This window comes from Artemia sp. Qi Xiang Cuo, chromosome 13 (genome assembly GCF_049724085.1).
Source record: "Artemia sp. Qi Xiang Cuo chromosome 13, ASM4972408v1, whole genome shotgun sequence".
In the NCBI taxonomy this organism is placed as follows: domain Eukaryota; kingdom Metazoa; phylum Arthropoda; class Branchiopoda; order Anostraca; family Artemiidae; genus Artemia; species Artemia sp. Qi Xiang Cuo.
In genome coordinates, this window is record NC_142806.1 from 59,308,962 (window position 1) to 59,332,025 (window position 23,064).

At 37.3% G+C, this 23,064-nt stretch overlaps 1 protein-coding gene across 3 annotated transcripts in view; it reads left to right on the forward strand.

The window, feature by feature from the left end:
• The first annotated feature begins 1,097 nt into the window (after positions 1–1,097).
• nemy (cytochrome b561 family member no extended memory) overlaps positions 1,098–23,064 on the forward strand; it is an 89,294-nt gene continuing 67,327 nt past the window's right edge. Inside the window, exons 1-2 of one of the 3 annotated variants that reach the window (XM_089099132.1) lie at positions 1,098–1,257; positions 16,278–16,492. In XM_089099132.1, coding sequence (XP_088955258.1) covers positions 1,241–1,257; positions 16,278–16,492 — 232 coding nt within the window. In that variant the 5' untranslated portion in view covers positions 1,098–1,240. Of the gene's footprint in view, positions 1,258–5,529; positions 5,613–16,277; positions 16,493–23,064 lie in introns of those variants that run through there. The other 2 variants (XM_089099133.1, XM_089099131.1) reach the window with 2 other exon arrangements.

A 23,064-nucleotide genomic window follows, 5' to 3' on the forward strand; every position in this document is an offset into this window, starting at 1 on the left:
TTAGGCTAAGGAGTGACATTAAAACTTAAAACGAACAGAAATTATTCCGTATATGAAAGGGGCTGTCCCCTCCTCAACGCCTCGCTCTTTACGCAAAAGTTTGACTCTGTCTCACAACTTTATTTTTTTAAACAATAAAAAACTTTAGCGTAAAGAGCGAGGCGTTGAGGAGGGGACAGCCCCTTTCATATACAGAATAATTTCTGTTCGATTCAAGTTTTAATGTTGCTCCTTACTTTCAGTTAAAAAAAACTTGTTTTGTTTTTTTTAGTTAATATGGTACAAGATGCGTCATTTTTCAGTTTTTCACTGTCATTGTCGCTCGATTTGAGAAAATTGGCTCCAGCTTTGCCCTCCCCCCATGATTTTGACGAAATTACGCCACTGATGTATCATCTGATTGGCTATCTCAAAATTTTGATCGGACGTCTTTGAGGAAAAAAGGGGAATGGGAGGTGGGCTAGTTGCCATCCAATCTTGTTGGTCACTTAAAAAGGGGACTAGAACTTTTAATTTCCGTTCAAATGAGCCCGTTTCCGGTATTCTTGGACCATAGGTTCGATGCGGTCACCCTGGGGAAAACAAACAAGAAAAAAAACGAATAAACACGCATCCGTAATCTTTCTTTAGTCAAAAATTACAAAATTCCACATTTTTGTTGATGGATGATTGAAACTTGTACAATAAGGTTCTCGGATACACTGTATCTGATGATGTGATTTTCATTAAGATATCTGGAGTTTTAAGGGGTGTTTCCCCTCTTTTTCAAAAATTAGTCAAACTTTCTCATGCGCGTAGCTTTTGATGGGTAAGATTAAACTTAATTATATATTTGGAATCAACATAACAAGTCAATTCTTTTGATATATCTATTGATATCAAAATTCTATTTTTTAGTTTCGGTCACTATTGAGCCGTGTCGCTCCGTACAAGTTCGTTCACACGAACAGTTTTATATTCCGTATGACATATTGTTAATCTACTGATAATTCCGTGCAGATATGTACGCCATCTATTTTGTTTCAAGACAAAAAGTTATGCGTAAATTATTTTTCAATTACGAAAAAGGCGGGCTTACACTACAGTAGATTCAAACCAGAACGAAATAATAAATATGCGGGAAGGAAAAAGTGATTCAGTCTAACAACAAGAGAGATTGCTTAATTAACTTTTGGTGGATGGATTAGTAGTTGCATCTACTAAAAGATTAGACTTTTGGATTACTACATCGTCCAGCATAATGGGATCACAAGTAAAGTGAGTATCAAAAGGGACTTGCTAAGACCCAGGGCATTTAGGCATGTACAAAGGAAATTTACATGGGGGTGACGCCAACATCTGTAGGGACCAAAGTATGGTCATATCCTCCAAGAAGGGAAAGAGGGACAAAGCTCCAAAATCAGTGATGTTGATTTGGAGGGGGGGGGCATTTGCCCCCTCCAAAAATTTCAAAAAATGAAGTCTCTATTACTTTATTTAATACCAATCATTTGAATAGGTTGATGTTAAACTAAGTGATTCAGACTTTACTGTTCTGTGTGGTTTAAATGGAAGGAATAGATCATTTTCCTCCCTTTTAAACTACCCCGGAAAAATTTCCTCATTCAACTCTTTTAATTCCTTACAAAACCCTCAAAATTAATTAAATCCTCCTTCTTACCTCCACACACTATGCAAAAATAAGGACCCATCTTCGACGTCACCCTTCCCAGTTACTCTCTCTTACCGGCAATTGGTAAACATTTCCTGGTACTTTCCCATTATATGGGCATCTACCAGGAAACCAGTCACGAAAAACCCATTTTTGAGGGGTTATTCAAGACACCGCTATACAGTAATGCAATGCTTAGTGTGGTTTTCAAGGCGTTTACAATATTTAAACTATTGTTTTTTGGGGTTTAGGGGGAGAAAAAGGTACCTAGGTTAGGTTACGTATTTAATATCTGCAATGCTTTATCCCTCCCCCCTAATGTCCAAATATATAGCCCAAATTCGTTTACAAACTATTATATATTCATCCTATTTTATTTTATTTCATTAGCCATAACCAAACGTGACTTTTTAGAAATGCCCATATAATGGGAAAGTACCCATGTCCTCTTACAATGGAAGACCATGTTATTCAGAGGGATTGTTTCAATTTCAATTACTGCCAAAATGTCATTTTTTCCTATTCCTACTTTCTATACTTCTTTTAAAACCTATTTAAAATTAAAAACCTATTTATAGATAGGTACGTCGAGTTTAAGACTGGGGGAGTATAACGATATCCTTACTCCTACTACTACTACTAACAACTCACCGAGTCAAACGCACCTGTGCACTTTTCTTCACCACCTCAATCTATCCAAAGCTTCAGATCAAACAGTTCGTGGTAACGAACTGTAAGTAAGGAGCGACCCGGCTCAATGGTAACCAAAACTCTAAAAAACGCAATTTTCATACCAATAGATACATCAAAAGAATCATATTTTAATGCTGATTTCAAATATATAAGTTTCATCAAGTTTAATCTTACCCATCAAAAGTTAAGCGCCTGAGAAAATTTGGCTGATTTTCGAAAAAGGGGGAAGGACCTTCTAAGAGCAATAGAACGTTAATGAAAATCACACTATCATATTCAGCGTATCAGAGAACCCTACTGTAGAGGTTTCAAGCTCCTATCTACAAAAATGTGGAATTTTCAATTTTTTGCCAGAAGAAAGATCATGGATGCGTGTTTATTTTTTTTTTGTTTTTGTTTTTTTTTTCTTTTCCCCAGGGGTAATTGTATTGACCCAGTGGTCCTAGCATATCGTAGGAGGGCTCATTGGAACGGAAATTAAAAGTTCTAGTGCCCTTTTTAAGTGAACAAAAATGGAGGGCAACTAGGCCCCCTCCCACGCTCATTTTTTTCTCAAAGTCACCCAATTAAAATTTTGAGATAACCATTTTGTTCAGCATAGCCGAAAATCTAATAAATATGTCCTTTAGGATGACTTAATCCCCCACAGTTCCCAGGGGAAAGGCTACAACTTATAAACTTTGCCCATTGCTTCATATTGTGTTGGTTATTGGGAAGTATACAGACATTTTCAGGAAGGATTTTTTTTCTGGGGGGGGGGGGGCTGGAAGAGGGGGTTACTCGGGAGAATCTTTACATGGAGGATGTATCTTTGGGGTAAGGGACATTTCTATGAAGGGGGCGCCGGATTTCCAAGCATTATTTAAAAAACGATCAGAAATTAAATTAAAAAAACTAGTTTTTTCAACTGAAAGTAAGAAGCAACATTAGAACTTAAAACCAACAGAAATTATTACGTATATGAGGGGGTTCTCCCCCAAGACAAAACCTCGCTCTTTACGCTACAGCTTTTTTATAGTGCTTTCAAAAGAGCTATCTATTCTAATTAAACGGCCTTTGTGATTCAGGGGTTTGTGAATTAAATTTTTTTTTAACTTTTAACGTAAAGAGCGTGGTATTGACTAAGGGGAAAACCCTCTCATATACTTAATAACATATACGTAATAAACAAAACAATAAAAAAAAAAAAACGATACGGCTCAATAGTAATCGAAACTTTTAAAAACTGAATTTTGATGTCAATAAATGTATCAAAAGAATGGGCTTATAATGCTGATTCTAAATATATAAATTTTATTAAGTTTGGTATTACTCATCAAAGGCTACGAGCCTGAGAAAATTTACCTGATTTTTTAAAGATGGGGGGAAACATCCCCTAAAAGGAAAGAATTTTAATGAAAATCACACCGTCAGATTCAGCGTATCAGAAAACCCTATTAATAGGTTTCAAGCTCATATCTGCAAAAATCTGCAACTTTGTATTTTTTGCCAGAAGAAAACTATACGAATATAGAAGTTCGTTACGTAAGTTAATTTGTAAATTACGTCAGAACCAAATTTAGAGACAGCCACAGCCATTTAGCAAAAGAAAAGTAAAATTTTTATGCAAATTTTGTTTGCTTATTCAATGACGGTGAGCCAAAATAAAAACTGCATTAACTAAAAAACGATCAGAAATTAAATATAAAAAAAAATACAAGTTTTTTAAACTGAAAGTAAGGAGCGACATTAAAACTTAAAACGAACAGAAATTATTCCGTATATGAAAGGGGCTGTCCCCTCCTCAACACCTCGCTCTTTACGCTAAAGTTTGACTCTGTCTCACAACTAATAAGTTGCTCGGGAGTTTTTTTCACAGATAATAAAAATACACACATTAATTCTTCTGGTGCTCAAATTGATTGACTTAAAATATTTTGAAGGTCCACCCTATCTCATCTGTTATAACTTATTTATTTTGTAAAAAACAATAAAATGGTAAAGAATACGGCATTGGACCTTATGGTTCCCACTGGTGGTGCTGATCTTCGTTTCATGGCCCTTCAGCCAGGAAGTGCAAAGGGGGGGGATGGGTTCCAGCCACCCTATGCTTTGGTACAACCTTCCTGTTTACCTTCCACATATTTTTCCGGGTACCCATTTAGAGCTTGCTCGACTCTGGTTCAACTTAAACAGTCGAGCCACTTACCCCCGTTCCAAACCGACTAACCAGTGGCACCAGGACTCGAACCCCTTTCCTCAGCGCGCGAAAGATTCCAGGCTTTTGTGGTCAAACTGTTTAGAATTGATTGGGCAGTCTTGCCATAACTCGCAGAGCTTGAATAAGAGGTCCGAACAAACGACAGAAAACTAAAAGCCGACGCCGGATTTCTCGAAAATCTTAGAAAAACCGTTTAACTTCTTCCATATTGTGCCGGAGATAGAGATCTTCATGTAATATGAAGCATATATCATTTGAGTTTTTTTTTTATATTATTATTAAACGGAACAGGATTTTTTTTTTAAAGTTCAGGAAAGGGTAGTCCCTAGAAATATTCTAGCATACCCGTTTGGAAAACATAAAAAAATATTCTAGTAACTTGACAGCTCAGGAGTTCCATGTGGTACCACCCACGTTTATTGAAAACCTTGTTGACACAGGATGCATATTATTTATGGTTATTATATTATTATTATATATTATTATTATTATTATGGTGCATTGAGTAGATAGGACCTTCCTTAACAATTAGCGAGAGATTATAGGTTTTCTTTATTTTTAACTTGCATCTATTTACTTGAAGGAACTGTTGACACATTCAAGATCTGCTATCATCTTTTTACCCAAATTGCTTTGGGAGTTCCCTGTGGTGCTAATAAAATTCGCTAATAGGCCCTGTGTCTTTGAGATGGTCAGCCGACGCTGAGACTCGCAAAATGATTTTTAAGTTGTCAACTGGCCTTACACTACTGTAAATCTACATTTGCATTACCCCTTTGCCTGTATTCGTTTTATAATTGAATCATGTCACATTTAATGATGAAATAACGCTAATATTCTTTTTGGAACAGTGAGGCTCAGGCATTCTCCTTAAATTGAAGCTGTAAGTTTAACAAAGGAAATGAGTAATTAAGGTTGATTCAATCAATTTGTGCTAAGATTAGGAGGTCAGAAAAATGAATTTCTTTTAGTTGGCTCCAAGTAAATGGCGAAAAAAGATTCTATAAGTGTCCAATCGTTTGTATTTCATAAAGTAAATTCGGCTTTGCCATGTGAAAGCCTTGCAAAGTAAGTGTATTTTATTTAAAATCAAACATTTTATGGTAATGAACTGCAAGTAAGGAGCAACTCGTGCCTAGCAGTAAACTAAAAAAAAGGTTTTTGGTAACAATATATGCATCAAAAGAAAAGGGGGTTGGGATTTAAAATATGTTTTGGTGTGCGTTTGCTTTCAACAATGTAATTTTCAGTTTAAAAGTTTTAAAAGATAATCCGTAAATAAGAGGTCGCTTTTTACTTTATTTTCAAAAAAGACATGTTTTTATATTGAATTTTAATCTTGGTTCACATGAAAGGTATGTTAGCTTGCCACTATTTCCCGGTAATTTTAGTTGTGGATTCGAGACATGTTTTGGGAGTTGAAAAGATTCTCCTTCTATCGGGCAAACAGTAACAGCCATATATATTGATCCTAGATTTTTTTCTAAGCAATAATAACAGCCGTTGAAGACCCAGCCAGCGCCAACATTGACAACAAGGCTGTATCAAGGGGGGAAAGGTTTGGGGCTTTGAACCCCCCCCCTAAAAAAATTGTTCAGTTTTTGATGCATTTTAAAAAAATTTTTGTAACCCTCCTCCAGGGCCGTATCCACGGGGGAGGGGGTTACCCGGTTTGAACCTTCCCAGAATTTTTTGTCTGACTCGTAAAAACGTAACAAAAATGGATATAAAAAAATTTTGTGTGCATGTTTTGAGTTTTTTTTGCGTAAATCCCCCCCCCCGAAAAATTTTTGAGCAAGACCCCTTCCGAAAAAATAAATCTTTAGTACGGCCTTGCCCCCCTCCTCCTGAAAAAAGTACTTATGTGCAATACCCCCCCCCCCCCCAAAAAAAAATCCTGGACATGGCCCTGATTCACAACTCATACTGCTCATTAATGCAGTTCAGGATTGTTGCATATCCAAGGCCGTAGGCAGTATTTTTGTTTGGGGGGGGGGGGTACAATTTCCTTCTGAAAACTCATCAAAAATTGGTTTGTATACATTTTTGTTGCATTATTGTGAGTTGGAGGAAAAATTTTGTGGGGGGGGATTCAACCGCACTCCCTTCTGCGTGAGCAGGAAATGAAGAGTCCTTCTCCGGCAGAGTGTTATAATTAGTAGCTGCTTAAGTAGACCGAAGTAACTGCCCTCTTGCTCTACACAAGTTTTTCTGCAATGAGCTGAAGGGTAATTTGGCAATTGTCTAGCTAAGAAGGGGAAAAGGAAGATACAAACTTACAGTCTTCATGGAAGCAAATAAACCCCAAATAAACCCCAAAAACCCCCCAAAAAACTGAGCAAAACAAATCTCCTCCATGAAAAATATTGGTGTAGAAAATTTGGCCTATTTCGGAAAATTTGGAAAATTTCGTCTATTTGGCGCCCCCTCTATTGAAAAAAAATCCTCTGATAACCGCACTTGCTGAAGGTCAGATAGTGCCATAAATTTGGAAAAATTAGGGAGGGCTGTATCAAGCAGGAAAGGTTTGGGGCTTTGAACCCCCCCCCCTGAAAAGTTGTTCAGTTTCGATGCATTTTTTAATTTTGTTTGTAACCCCCCTACAGGGCCGTATCCTTGGGTGCCCATAAGCTGAATTCCAGGGGGGGGGGGGGTAAACCTCGTCTAATTGGCACTTTTAATGCTATAAAATAGAAATCTCAGAACAAAATATAAAAATAAGGCAGCATTATTCAGCCAGGGGGGGTGGGGCGCCCTGCCCCCCCCCCCCTTATGGGCGCCCATGGCCGTATACAGGGGGGGGGGTACCGGATTTTAATCCCCCCAGAAATTTTTGTCTTACTCGTACAAACGTAACAAAAATGGACATAAACAAACTTTATGTGCGTGTTTTGAGTTTTTTCCGTAAACACCCCCCCCCCCCCGATTTTTTTTAGCAAGACCCCCTCTGAAAAAAAATCGTGGGTGCGGCCTTGCCCCCCCCCCCCCGATAAAAAATGCTTATGTGCAGTTGGATCATGACTATGTGCAGTGAGATGCAGTGAGATGATGCCACTGAGATCAGATCTGTGTATGCTTCTGATTTGAAAGCACATAAAAAAAAAACATTTACCACAAGAGAAAAATATAGGTTGGACCACAAGAGAAAAACTATAAACCATGTCCAGTTTTGTATTTAGCAGCAAAACGATAATAAGTAGATCTGAGATAGGTGAACTGGATCACCTTGATATGCTTGGATTCTAGTAATACATCAATTTTTTAAGCTGTCAGTCATGCATATGTCAAACGACTGCAAATAACATACTTATGCAGTATAGGAACTGAATATAAGCCTTAATTGCAACTGACGAATTACAAAGAGCTTGCTTTTTAAAAAGTAATTTATGACTATTCAAAAATAATAATAATAAGATCGTGAATTCTTGTTCTTTGAAAATTGGTCACGCAAGACTAAGCTCTGTAAGTTTAACTGACGAATAGTTTTGAAACTTGCATGCGGTGCTACAGCTCTTGTTAAACATGGCAAAGGCGATATGCATGTAATGCTAAATATGGCGTTGGTGCTAAACATTGAGACGCATTGGTATTCAAAATAGGGCTAAATATGGCAATGGTGCTATGAATATGGTGCTAATTAAGGAAATGGTACTAAATTGTGTTACGCATATGGTGCTAAGTACGACAGTGGTTATATGCATATGACTCTGAATGCTAATGGTGTTATGTATATGGTGGTAAATATGGTGGCGGGGAGAGATGGTTATTTTCCATATTTTTTTTAGGAAGAATTAGCTAATAAATTACCAAAAAAAATGTTAGTCGTTTATTTTTATCCGATATTCTTCGATTTTGAGATAGCAGCTTGACTCTGGGGACCACTAGAGTTTGTGGAAAATATTATTGCACTACGGAATCCCCGAAAAGATAGTTTTGCTGACCATTCCTCTATATGAAGCCAGTGAGTGCTTTGTAAAGACACCAAGTGGCCAAACTCGTTTCTTCTGCATCCTATCAAGAGTTAAACAAGGTTTCTTTTTGTTAAACAAGGTTTCTTCACATAATGCGAAGAACCAGCACTGATGGCATCCAGCTTAATCCTTGAAGTATGCCTGAGTGATATGGGGCTGACGAAAACACCATACTAGAATCGTGCAGACAATGACTTCAAAAACTCTTTGACCAAGTGAGGAAAAGAGGCTGCCAGGTCAGCCTTGCGGAGACCAACAGTTAGAACAAGTCGCCAATTTCAAATACCTTGGAAGCATAATCAAACAGTTCGTGGTAACGAACTGTAAGTAAGGAGCGACCCGGCTCAAGTGTAACCGAAACTCTAAAAAACAGAAATTTGATACCATTAGATGCATCAAAAGAATAAGATTTTAATGCTGATTTCAAATATATAGGTTTCATCAAGTTTAGTCTTACCCATCAAAAGTTACGCGCCTGAAAAAATTTGGCTGATTTTAGAAAAAAGGGGGAAAGACCCCCTAAAAGCTATAGAATCTTAATGAAAATCACACCATTATTTATATTCAGCGCGTCAGAGAACCCTACTGTAGAGGTTTCAAGCACCTATCTACAAAAAATGTGGAATTTTGCATTTTTTGTCAGAAGAAAGAACACGGATGCGTGTTTATTTTTTTATTTATTTTTTTGTTTTTTTTTTCCTAGGGGTGATCGTATCGACCCAGTGGTCCTAGAATATCGTGGGAGGGCTCATTGGAACTGAAATTAAAAGTTCTAGTGCCGCTTTTAAGTGACCAAAAAATGGAGGGCAACTAGGCCCCCTCCCACGCTCATTTTTTCCCTAAGTCACCCGATCAAAATTTTGAGATATCCATGTTATTCAGCATGGTCGAAAATATTATATCTATGCCTTTTAGGATGACTTAATCCCTCGAAGCCCCCAGGGGGAGGGCTGAAAGTTATGAACTTTACCCAATGTTAACATATAGTATTGGTTATTGGGAAGTATACAGACATTTTTAGAGGGGATTTTTTCTGGTAGTGGGGGTGGGTGGGTGGGTCGGGGGTTATGTGGAAGGATCCTGAAGGAGTCCTTATGTGGAAGGATCCCGAAAACTTCCTGAAGGAAGTTTTCATGGGGGGAGGGACATTGCTATGAAAGGGGCGCAGGATTTCCCATCATTATTTAAAAAAAAATCAGAAATTAAATTAAAAAAAAACAAGTTTTTCAACTGAAAGTAAGGAGCAACATCAAAACTTAAAACGAATAGAAAATATTAGCTATATGATTGGGTTCACCCGCTAGTCAATACCTCGCTCTTTAAGCAAAATTTTTTTTAGTACTTTCATAAGAGCTATTTCTTCTAATTAACGACTTTTGTGATTAAGGTGTCATTTTTAAAGAATTGGAACAAAATTCAATCTCTAGTTTAAAGAGCAAGGTATTGAATCGGGGGCGAACCCCTAATATACGTATAAAAATATACAAAAATATTAGTTCTTTACGTAAGCTATCCCGTAAGTTACCCATAATTATTAATAGTAAAAAGGTTTGTACATAAAATTAAATAAGTTTCAACAGAGCCATCTAGCCAAATAAAAGTTAGCTCTATGTTCAAATTTTGTTTGAATTATTTATGGGAGGTAAGAAAAAACAAAAACATATAATAATTCAAAAACGTTCAAAAATTAAATAAAAAAAACAAATTTTTTTAACTGAAATAAGGGAATGGCGTTAAAACTTAAAACGAACAGAAATTATTCCATATATGAAAGGGGCTGTCCCCTCTTCAACGCCTCGCTCTTTACTCAAAAGTTTGAATTTCTCACAACTCTTATTTTTTTTAAACAATAAAAATATACAGCAGGTCTCCCAGAAAGCATTATATTAAATGCCTAACATAGCCATCCCTATATATTAAAAATTTAATTAAAATATACCTACATATTTACCATTTATATCTCTCAGGCCAAGCTGATTATCTCTGAGTGGACACAGAAAACCGGTTTCATTACAGATCAAGAACAAAGTGTGGTCGCTATAACACGTAAGTACCGATGTGCTTATAGCTCGCCATATTTGCCCAAATCTTTGTATACTTTGTAGGACAAAGAGATATTATATTTCCTTAATGTATCTGAAGGACCATAAGCTTATCAGCTATCAGCTTATCAGCTTATCAGTTGCTGTAAAATGACACAATAAGACACAAGAACACAATAAAACACAAGGAAAATGACAATTTACATACTACATCTACATTGAATTCGCATGTTTTGTAATTCTTTCTATAGATTTCACGCAATTCGGTAAATTTTCGGTAAAGTTCTACCAAATCATATTATTGAGTTAGGACAAAAGTGAATACACCATTCGATGCCTTTTTTATGCTGATTACGAATATAATAATCATTTCTAACGGAAATTAATTTCAGCCCCCCCCCCCTAGATATGCCACTTCCGGTGTAGGGCAGGGTGGGTTAGGTATATATAGGGGGGAGGGCTGAAATTCATTTCTAATAGAAATGATTATTATATTCGTTATCAGCATAAAAAAAGGCATCGAATGGTGTATTCATTTTATTTCTAACTCAATAATATGATTTGGTAGAACTTTACCAAATTTTCCTTGAAAAAAAATGATTTTACAAATAGTTATATCTAAAATGGGTGCTTGTATGATATACTTACTACTGCTCAAGTTGTTCATGCATTGACGTGCTGTAGAACCGGTTTCTTTCGCCAGTTTCTATCCCCTTAAAGTGAGAAAAAACAAAGAGAAGTGACAGAATAGATGAGAAATTTATAGTTTGGGCTATATATTTGCTCATTAAGGGGAGGGGGGTAAAGTATTTGGACAGTGTGAAGTCAGAAAACAATTCCTACTTCAAAATATGTTGAATAATTTTAGCTAACACATTTTACATCCAGACCCACTGTACTCCCCCCCTAATGTGCATATATATACATGGGTGCCCATATGGGGGGGGGGGCAGGGGGGGGACTCCCGCCCCCTGGCTGAATGATGCTGCCTTTATTTTTATATGTTTGTTCTGAGATTCCTATTATATAGCATTAAAAGTGCCAATTAGATGAGGTTTGCCCCCCCCTGGAATTCAGCTTATGGGCGCCCATGTATATATAGCCCAAATTTGTTTCTAAAGTATTATAGTTTTGTCATGCTTAGGTATATTTTATTAGGATTAACCTAACTTCACTTCTTGAGTGGGTATATCATACAAGTACCCTAAAATGTTTATAGACACATTCAATGAAACCCTGCAAACCTAATTATATTGAAAAATCTATCATTAGACATCAAGGAGGCACACTTGTGCCTCTATAAAGAGGCGACCCACCACAATGTTAAGCGATTTCAGGTCCTAGAGGTCGCAGAGAGACGGCGGTAATCGTATTTTGTAGCCCAAGCTCAAACTAAGAAACTTGCAAAATTTCATTCTCCTCCGACTTTATCTTCATAGTATAAACTGGGCCGGTAGTTTCGAACCTACGACCACGTCCCCACTTTCATTTTTTCTGATTGGTATGAAACTTAAATATTATTAATTAATATGCCCAGGAAGCTCGAAATTTACTCAAAAGTTAATCTCAATACAATCAATCCTTCCCTCTTTTAAAAAAAACAAATATAGACACTTAAAATTCATCATTTCTTTTTTTTTCTTATCCACGCCTACAGGCCACAGTTGGCCACGGATCCGGTTGAATGAGGACTCATTCGAAGCAGAATTCGACCTGTTAGGGCTTTTTGATATTTTCAGACCGAAAAAATTATCCCCCGAAATTACATTTACGAAAAACCTTAGTTTTTTTCAAATAATACAGATAAACAGGTTAGACATGCTTTGTTATGAAAATATCTGCGCGTCAATTTTCATAACAAAGCATGTCTAACCTGTTTATGTGGATTATTTGAAAAAAACTACGTTTTCTAAAGAGTTAAAGAGGCTGAGTTACAAGGTCAACCCTTAAAACGTACAGGGATTAGGAGGCACAGTTGGGGGGCTGTTAAAGAGGCTGAGTCACAAGTTCGAACCTTAAAACGTACAGGGATTAGGAGGCACCCTGTACGACGTGATTTGAGTATTCAGGAATTAAAAGCCTTAACACAAGAATGTTCAAGAGCGGGGGTTTGGGGGGCGGCAGCCCCCAACTTCAACTCCTGACACGATCAGCTAACAGTTAGTCAAGCAATAATAAGTAATAAACTGTACAAAAACGTGCAGAAATTATTTGAAAAAAACTACGTTTTCTAAAGAGTTAAAGAGGCTGAGTTACAAGGTCGAACCTTAAAACGTACAGGGATTAGGAGGCACAGTTGGGGGGCTGCTGCCCCCAAACCCCCGCTTTCGCAGCCTTTAAATAAAAAAAAATTTTTTTAACTGAAAGTAAGGAGCGACATTAAATCTTAAAACGAACAGAAATTATTCCGTATATGAAAGAGGCTGTGCCCTCCTCAACGCCTCGCTCTTTACGCTAAAGTTTTTATTGTTTAAAAAAAGAGTTGTGAGAAAGTCAAACTTTAGCGTAAAGAGCGAGGCGTTGAGGAGGGCACAGCCTCTTTCATATACGGAATAATTTCTGTTCGTTTTAAGATTTAATGTCGCTCCTTACTTTCAGTTAAAAATTTTTTTTTATTTAAAGGCTGCGAAAGCGCGGGGTTTGGGGGCGGCAGCCCCCAACTGTGCCTCCTAATCCCTGTACGTTTTAAGGTTCGACCTTGTAACTCAGCCTCTTTAACTCTTTAGAAAACGTAGTTTTTTTCAAATAATCATAAACAAAACACGTCATGTATTCAGCAGATTTAACAAAATGAATTCCATTGCGCTTAGTATTGACGGATTCTTCCGTGTGTTTTGTGATAGTTATAATTACATGTTCACAGGGTTAGACCAAAGAACACTCCCTCGCCTCCGACCTTGCAAATTTAGACAGATTGTAAAAAATTACAAAGAAGAGGCTAGCATTGTAGGCTAATTTAGACGTCCTCAAACAAACACAAAGTAAAGTTTTTTACTGGGCAAAATAAAAAACAAAACCCAGTAGTTTTGTAAATGTCTTCTAATTCCCTCTGCAGCTTTTATCACTGGCGGATCCAGAGGAGAGGTCAAGGGGGGCACTCCCCCCCAAAAAAAAATTAAGGCGCCCTCTTTTCCTGTTTTTTTTTCTTTTTTAACTCTTTTTTTAGAATAAATTTGTCAATTTGGTCAATTATTAACACCTTTGTCACATTTCCCCCCCCCCCTCACGATTTTGGTCATAAAGGCCCTTGTCACTTTGCACCCCCAAAAATAATTTTGCTCTAGATCCGCCCCTGGCTTATATTTAAGTATTTTGAGCTTTTTGATTACAAATAGAAGGGTGATAGGCTACCAACGTCCAATTCCAGTTTTCAATTTTTGAGGTCGCTGATGTCAATTCTGAGGCTAATTTTGTAATATAACTTTCTAAACCAAAAATATGACATGTGTATAAGTCATACTAGTTCAAAATTAAAACATACTTGTTCAAAAACATACGTAGTAGCCTATATTTAAGATATTTTTTGTGAAACGTACAACCCTTTAGAAAAAGGTGTCAAATGACTAAAATGGCTCATTTCAAAACAGAAGCTTCAGAGATATATGAAACAGTTCGTGGTAACGAACTGTAAGTGAGGAGCGACCCGGCTCAATAGTAACCGAAACTTTAAAAAATGAAATTTTGATATCGATATATACATCAAAAGAATTGGATTTTTATGCTGATTTAAAATATATAAGTTTCATCAAGTTTAGTTTTACCCATCAAAAGTTACGAGACTGAGAAAATCTGACTTATTTCCGAAGAAAGGAGAAATACCTCATAGAAATCATAGAATCATAATGAAAATCACACCATCAGATTAAGCGTATCAAAGAACCCTACTGTAGAGGTTTCAAGCTCCTATCTGCAAAAATGTGGAACTTCGTATTTTTTGTCAGAAGAAAGATCACGGATGCATGTTTATTTGTTTTCTTGTTGTTTTTTTTTTGTCCCAGGGGTGATCGTATCGACCCAGTGGTCTTAAAATATCGCAAGAGGGCTCATTCAAACGGAAATTAAAATTTCTAGTGCCCTTTCAAGTGACACAAATTAGAGGGCAACTAGGCTCTCTCCCACGTTCATTTTTTTCCCAAAGTCACCTGGTCAAAATTTTGAGATATCTATTTTGTTTAGCATAGTCGAAAAATTTAATAACTATGTCTTTTAAGATGACTTAATCCCCCACAATCCCCAGGGGAAGGGCTGCAAGTTATGGACTTTGCCCGTTGTTTACAAATAGTATTGGTTATTTGGAAGCATACTGGTATATTCGGGGGGGGGGGGGTTACGTGGGAGGATGTTTTCATGGGGGAAGGGACTTTTCTATGAAGGAGGCGCTGGATTCCCCAGCATTGTTAAAAAACGATCAGAAATAACAACAACTGAAAGTAAGAAGCAACATTAAAACTTAAAACGAACAGAAATTATTTAGTATATAAGGCTCTCCCCCCAGTGAATACCTCGCTCTGCGCTAAAGTTTTTTTTTAGTACTTTCAAAAGAGGTATTTATTCTAATTAAACGGCATTTGTGATTTAGGGTTCATTCTTAAAGAATTGGAACAAAAGTCGAACTTTAGCGTAAAGAGCCAGGTATTGACTAGGGGGAGAACCCCTTCATATGCGTAATAATTTCTGTTTTTCTGTTTTTCGTTTTAAGTTTTAGTGTTGCTTCTTGCTTTCAGTTGAAAAAACTTGTTTTTTTTTATTTAATTTACTTTGAAAGTTGCAAGTATTACGCCTTCTTGAAATCAGAATCATATAGCCTACTGCAAATTTTTTTTAAATGGTTTAATTTTAATCAAACTTCTAACACAAGGGTTTCTAAAGTTAATAATAATAGTTTATGTGCTATTGCAGAATTGTTAAAGAGCGACATGCCTCCCATGTATTGTTTTTGCAGCCACCTCATCTTATAGAACGATTGGTCGTACAAAGTAAAGAGAGGGCTCTTTCGATCGCTAATTTGACCCGAATGGACAAAACCGCTTTCGGCCCGAATTGGGCCGAAATGCTTAACTTTTCTTGCTGTAGCAAATGCTTTTTAAGCAAACTAGCATTATTATTGTGTACTCTTGTGACCTTACTTTGACTTAAAAGGAAATCGAGTTCGGTTATTCTTGCCTAATGTTCTTGTTGGGGTGTGTATATATTCTTTTCTTGCTTAAAATATTGTACAACACATTCCATTATGCCAATATACGAAAATTGTACCTAACTGTCGAAAATATTTACGCCTAGCTTTATTTAAAATGTATTCCACAATGTGACCATTCTGCCTTGTTTTTAAGCGGAAAGTATTCGTTATTGATTATGGAAGATTTGTGCCAGATCCCTATTGCTTATTTTAGATATTGCAAATTTTTGCTGTACCTTCCCACTTCATATCGTAATAAACATAATATTGGGAAGTATGTTCCTACCGACATTATTCAATCGTTTGAGTTGGCCAAGTGCTAACTTAACAAGACATGCCTTTGTGTCCCTAGGCCCAAACCATAATATTATCCATGTGTTTTTGGTGTTTTGTCCGAGATAAAGGTTCAATTTGTCTATGTGCCTCTGTATTTGCTTTTTCTTCCTTTTTAGTGTAATTACTCCGCTTGTTTTGTTTAAAAGGGGGTTATAAATAAATTATTATTATTATTATTATTAAATATTCACTTGTTTATCCATTGTAGAAATCGTACCACCGAAGCATGGAAGGCTCCGGAGCCAAGGACATTCTTCTGGTTGCTTTTTACACTGGCGCAAATTTTGCTCTTGGCTGCAGTGACGTTGGTACTATTTTGGGTTCTGAAGTTTCACAAATTTGCATGGAGAGAAGACCCAGCCAATGAGTTTTATGCCCATCCCGTTCTGATGATTACAGGACTAATTTTCTTCGCAGGGGAAGGTATGTATATCTAAAATTATTCCTGCTTTAACAGGTGTTCTAATAAAGGGTGAAAACGAGACTTCTCAAAATCATCTTGAGAGAAGTCTGCCAAATTTCCAAAGGGACAAAACTGCCAGAAAGCCAGCTTTGACATTATCCACAAATCATACACTGATCCCCACAAAAGCCACATGGCTTGTAAAAAAGATATTGGTGGTGTCATTTAATGTGTGACCTCGTCAATACCACCTACTCTAGCTAAAGATAAATTTATTGCCACAAATTTTTCATCGAACCTTGGCTATCCAAGCTTACCCTTCACAGTGATCCCCCTGTATTGGACTCTGTCTCAGCATCTCCAAAAGTTTGAGATGGCTTTTAATATTCCTAATATCCTTCGACAGAACCAGAGCTACCTCTTACTGGGTTTACCGCAAACTACTAACTGCAGCACCAAGCCGCCTGAGGCCAACACAGCTACGCACGCTCCTCCTTTATCCCATTCTATTTAAAGCCTACCTCTTTGCTTACTCCCAAGAAGTTCCCATTTCCACGACATCCTCCCCCCCCCCCTTTTGGGGCCGGATTGCTTTTTGTTTGGCCCTAGATGGTTGGCCGACAAGGACAATATGTCAACCTTCATCAGCAGAATATGTTCTAGTCATCTCAAACCTTCCCTCTCTATGGCCCAAGAAAGCGGGATTGACACACATTTTTTCATACAGATTACTGTTTGAGATACGGTCAGTCAGTCGGGTATCCAAAAGAATCCGTTGGTAATTTCTCTTGCGAACATCCTCCTCCTTCTTTCGGACCGCCCCCATGCTTCAAAGCCATACTTGACCACTGTCATCCCTGTATCTTCCAATATTATAATCTTTGTTCGCAGACATATCTTCCTTTCCTTCCAGACTTTTTTCAACTGTGAAAACAATATTGTAAGATTAACTTGCGAATACGAAATCGCAATCTAAAGACGAAAATTGCTCACCAATAAATGACCACGTAATAAAATAACATTCTTAAGCCCCCTTCTTCTGCCACCCTTCCTGTTGATTCGGAAACGCTCCATTTTCGCCTGTTTTAAAAAATGCTTGTTAAGCCGGTTAATTATAAGAGCCAAAAATAGAAGTATCTAGTTAATTTTTAGTATCCTGTACCAGCGGTCGGCAACCTGCGGCTGCCGCTTGCGAGCCGCTTGCGGCTCTTTCGTCGCTAAAGTGCGCCTCTTGAGAACTCTTTGTCATTCTAATTATGCGTGTTCCATAATCACAATGAGCCGCAAAATAAAGAACAAACACGCTAAAACTTCATTTCACGAACCCGTCAACATTCATGATGGAAATTGGATGTACTCCCCAAAATTCGTATCATCCCGCCCCCCAACGTATTTTAAAGTTTTGACATTGGTTAGATTTTTTTTTTGTTATACATATACCACTTTTTACTTGTGGATTAAGGTGCTTCAACTTGCAGGTATTACATTGAAACAAAAGAGAGACGCATGGCAAAATGCTTAGGAAATATATAATTTGGGCTATAAAATTGCACATTAAAGTGCAGTGAAGCGCCTTTAGGAATGACCTAAGTAATCCTAAAGGTCCAAAATACTTACTCATATTTTGTTTTGACTTCACGGCTTAACGACTAAAATACATTGTAAATAGTTATAACAGAATAGACCCTATTGATTTATTAAAAAAAAAAAAAAAAAAAAAAAAAAATAGTGTACGATCCGTGAGCAATATTGCTGTTTTATTCTCGCATGCATCACATCCCTTCGTCTATCAATACACTTATGGTGGACTTTGTACTTGTAGTTTACTAGGAAAAAATTGTTATTGAGTAAATACCTTGATGGTGAAGCTCTAGAAATTTATTTGAACTGTCAGGTATAAGAGTCCTACGTGAACAGTAAGACAATTTACTCGCCAAAAATATTGTCGATTGCTAATAATCTGGTGTTAAGTTGAAAATACGCAGCATGGTGTTGAAGATGACTGCCAGCCAAATATTGTCTGCTCCTTGAGAAGCTATACAAGGGTACCAAGAGCTACATCCAAGTGAATGAAGAGCGGAGCACGTCATTTACCATCAAAACTGATATGCGACAAGAGTGTGCTGTCGCCCCAGATTTCTTTAATTGTGTTATAGACCACGTCATGACTTGAATAACCGATCGATTGTCCTTCGACTTCCAATTTGGGGGTCGAACCCTGACTTATGTCGATTTCGCAGACGACTTTGCGCTTGTTACCGACTCCATACAACAGCTGATAGATGCTCTGAATGCCCTGCAGAAAGAAGCTGTAAGAGTCAGGCTTAAAGTAAATTGTCAAAAAATAAACAAAATGGGAGTCGAAACGTCAGGCCCAGTTAGCCCCTCCCCGAATTCATTGCAGTATGCAAAGCCCAAATTGAAGTTGATACTAACTTCACCTTTCTTGGCTCCGTGATTTTGAATGATGGCTACGTGGACGTCGAACCGGGCAGCCGAAACGCGAAAGCTACCTCTGTCGTCGGAAGACTCAATGTTATTTGGCGGCTGCCCTATTTTTCTGGAAATCGCCTAATATTTCCAGACGTACGAAAATTCCCATATCTAGCTTCCCAGAGCTCAGTCCTGCTCTACGTGGCTGAGACTTGTTCCCTCAAATCCACCATCTTAAGCACGATAGACGTCTGCCAGACGAAAGAACTCCGTTGAATCAAGGGGCTCCGATGGGATGATTTTGCGAGTCATAAAAGGCTCCTTGTCCTTTATCACCAAGTTCCATTCTCAACTCAAATTGCCAAGCTAAATTTTAAATGGTCTGGACATCTCCTTCGGATGCAACCGACAGCCCCTGCTAGAATCCTAAATGACTTCGACCCCATATCCCATGGTTGGTCGTGCCCAAGGGGCAGACCTCGAACCAGGTGGAAAGACAGCTTACAAAAGCTTCTCAACATAGCCGACTTTGCTGCTGACGAGGCTCCCCTCATTGCGGCAGAGCGGCCCACCTGAAGGAGCAAAACTGCTACGCTCTCTACGCCGCATATCATGCGGCAGGAGCCTTAAGCCAAGTAATTCAAAGTGTTGAAGATTTGGAGGTTTGTTTTATAAAGGATTATGGGCTGTTGAACAGAGTTGTTAATGGTTTTCATAGATTTTTACCACCAGGTCTGAATCCGAATAGGTTAGAAAAAAAATGCGTTTATGATAGGTTATCAGTTTGATTAAGCATTTGGTATTTTGTTTAGTTTTTGGTTTGCCTTGATATTCTTAACTGAAAATTATTGTCACAAAGCGAACAACACATACGTTTTTATGGGTAATGTTTGACACACTAAACTGCAGCTCTTCATTGGACTTTTACAGTTGGAAAAAGGTTATTTGTCCCTTTTAACTAAAGAAGCTGCCGATCATTGCTCTATACCAAACTAATCCATGCCTGTGCAATGTCAGGACAACAGAAAAGGGAAAATGCACCCAATCCCTACTTTTCAAAGGGAGGAAATTTTTTTCTGGGACTTTTTTTTCTGGAAATTTTTCTGGAAATTTTTTTCTATTTGCATTATCACGTACCAGTTTTTTTGCGTAAAATGTCTTCAAGGAACCCTTTGACATTTTAGGAATACCCTATACACCGTCCCCACCTCCTGGATACTGCTTTGATGTGCTGCCCAAAACAAAGCAGTCTCATGTCGCACATTGTTATCAATTTGATTCTGTATTATCGTTCCATACGCGATTTTTAAATCATAGAGGCTATTTTGATTATTATTTTGGGAGGGGGAATTAATAGGCAAGCCTTTCTTAGAGGAGAATACTGGAGACAGTTATATTTTTACTCCATTTCCTGGAATATCCCCCCTTCTTTCATGTCTGAAATATTTGTGTCCTTTATGGGGTGATGTTCCTGCAGAGACGGATCTAGAGCAGAATCCTGGGGGGGGGTACCAATGTGACAAAGGCGCCAATAATTGACCGACTTGACAAGTTTATTTAAAAAAAGAGTAAATAAAGAAAAAAACAAATGAGGGCACCAGAAAAATCTTGGGGGGAGGGGGTTGCCCCCGGCCCCCTGGATCCGCCACTTTGTTTCCACAAATACTCAAATGGTGCCTTTTTTAAAATATAAAACTATAGAAAAGGAGAATAAGGTTTTTTTTAAAAGAAAGTTGACATTAACTAGCTAGGTAACATTCTTTTACCCGTATTTCTGGCAAATTGCTGTTTTTCAGTTTTTGCTGGTCAGTGACAATGTAAAGTTCAGGGTCAGTGATCTCACCTTGTTTCTAGAAACATGGTGGTGTATGAAGAAAAATGTTGAAAAACAAATTGCAAGAACCCATATTTGCTAAAAATATTTCATCTAAAAAAATTGACTAGCCTAAAAAAGGATTTAACGAAAAATGCTGTTCTTTACGGATTCACACAGACATTGATTATGCAGAGGAGTGAGAATCACATTTACGGTGCGGAAACCACGCGGTTGGACCCCCATCCCTCCTTGGTATGAGTGAAGTTTTTGATTATATTTATACCATTTCGTCGGAAGACAAAGTTAATAAAAGTAACAACAATTATACCAGTTCACCTTTTAAATTTGCAAATATAAATGACAGTAAAAGTGACATTTTTTGGTATCATTTCTCGGGTGGAAAGGCTTGGAAGCGTAAAAATGTTACCAATATAGTCTCATTGGTCAAAAAACCATATTGTATTTTTTATACCCCTCCACTCTTGTATACTCCTCCTGCAATTTCCATCGGTAGGCCCAAGTCTTATAAATAGTCTACTGAGTAGAATTAACAGGCTACTGCAACATTGTAGATGCTTAATGGCTTAATGGCCAATGGCTAATGGATGCTAAATGGCTCATTTCAAAGCTCTGGATCACATCTACGTCATTTTTGTAAATTTGTCTTGGAAATTGCCATAATTAAGTCCCAAAAGGGCACCACATACGCTTTTAAAAGGGCACATATGTTTAAAGAGCACAAAAAATGACCCTTTTTGGGTTATTTTTTGGATTTTAATGGCTGGGAAGCATTAAAAGGCTGCCAATAGAATCTTTATGGTTGAAAACTCTAATCTGGAGGTTTACAATTCTCCCTCCTGTATAATTCTCTCCCAGTGCCCTTATTAATTGAACACTGAAAAACATGTTTAGAAAAATTTGCTTAATGAAAAAATTCTTTTAAATTTGAATTTGGAATATTAACTATTATCTTTTTCACAGTAAAAGTTAATTACAAAACAATTTTTCGAAAATTTCGAAAAGAGCTGTAAAGGCTGATATGTCTTTTTCTTATTCTTTCTATTTCTCCAGCTCTAGGGAGACACCAAAATATCTTAGAAAGCTGTCTAAGAGCTTATTTGGAAACTGATACTTACATCTGTATGCTCAGTAAAATACCTTACGACATTGCCATGGTAAGGTGGCATTTTGTGAGGTTTATTATGTACCGCTATATTTTTATAACCCAAAATTAATTAAAAGAACAAAAATAATTAAAAAGACACAAAGTTTCTTCTATGAAAGTAAAGAGTGAAGTTGAAAATTAGAACGAACAAAATTTATTTCGTCACAATTTATACAACCTATACAACCATTTATGCACAATTTATTATAGATAAATAGATTATAGATATTATAGATATAGACACAATGTATAAAAATCGTTTCAGATAAAATGGCTCGTGATATTTCTCTATACTCCTAAAATTTTGAAAATCTAGCGCTGTACTGAAAACTGAGCTTGAGCTTTTAGAGAAATAAATTTGTATACTAAAAATTTGTTGATTTCATGGCTGGTAAAAGATTATTGAAAGCCATGTATATATCTTTTCTGCAGGCTACCAAAGGTTTATCCTGCTCCTAACTCCTGCTCTTAGTCGGTTTTGTCTTTTCCGTAAAACACTAGTTTTTCAGAATTCTGCGAATATAGGGGTAATATCACGAGTCAATTTATTTGAACCAGTTTTTCAGATATATGTTGCATAAATTGTAAAGCAATAATTTTTGTTCAACTTAAGTTCCAACTTAGCTCTTTACTTTCTTCGGAAAATACTTCTAATAAAGACCACGAGAAATCGATTGACTCAATTAGAATTTGTGTTCCCCGGCATTTTGACTCTCTTTGGACAAATTGAGGCTTTATGACACAAAATGTTAGAAAACACCAAGTTGGTGTGGTTTTTCAAGATCGGTAGGGGGGTGGGGTGGGTGAAACCCTTTTGTTTATAGTTTTAGACCGTAAAAAATTGATCGGTTACCTTAGAGTTCCCATTTTCTAGTATTTATTTTGACCCTCTTTTGGCAAAAATTGAAGTTTTGTGGGACAAGATGGAAAAAAACATCACCTTGCTGTGGCATGGTCTCTTTTGTTACTTAAAAAGGGCTCTAGATATGGTAATGTTCTTTCAAATAATCCCTCTCCCAACAATTTACAACCAATGGTTCAATACAATCATCCTGAAAAAGGGCTTCCCATGCAAAAAAGTGATTTTCCTTGTTTTTCGAGGCGGGTATTCTTCTAAATAGGGGTTTCAATCACGGTGATTCCAATGACCGAAGGCCGTATCAAGGATTTTTGTTCGG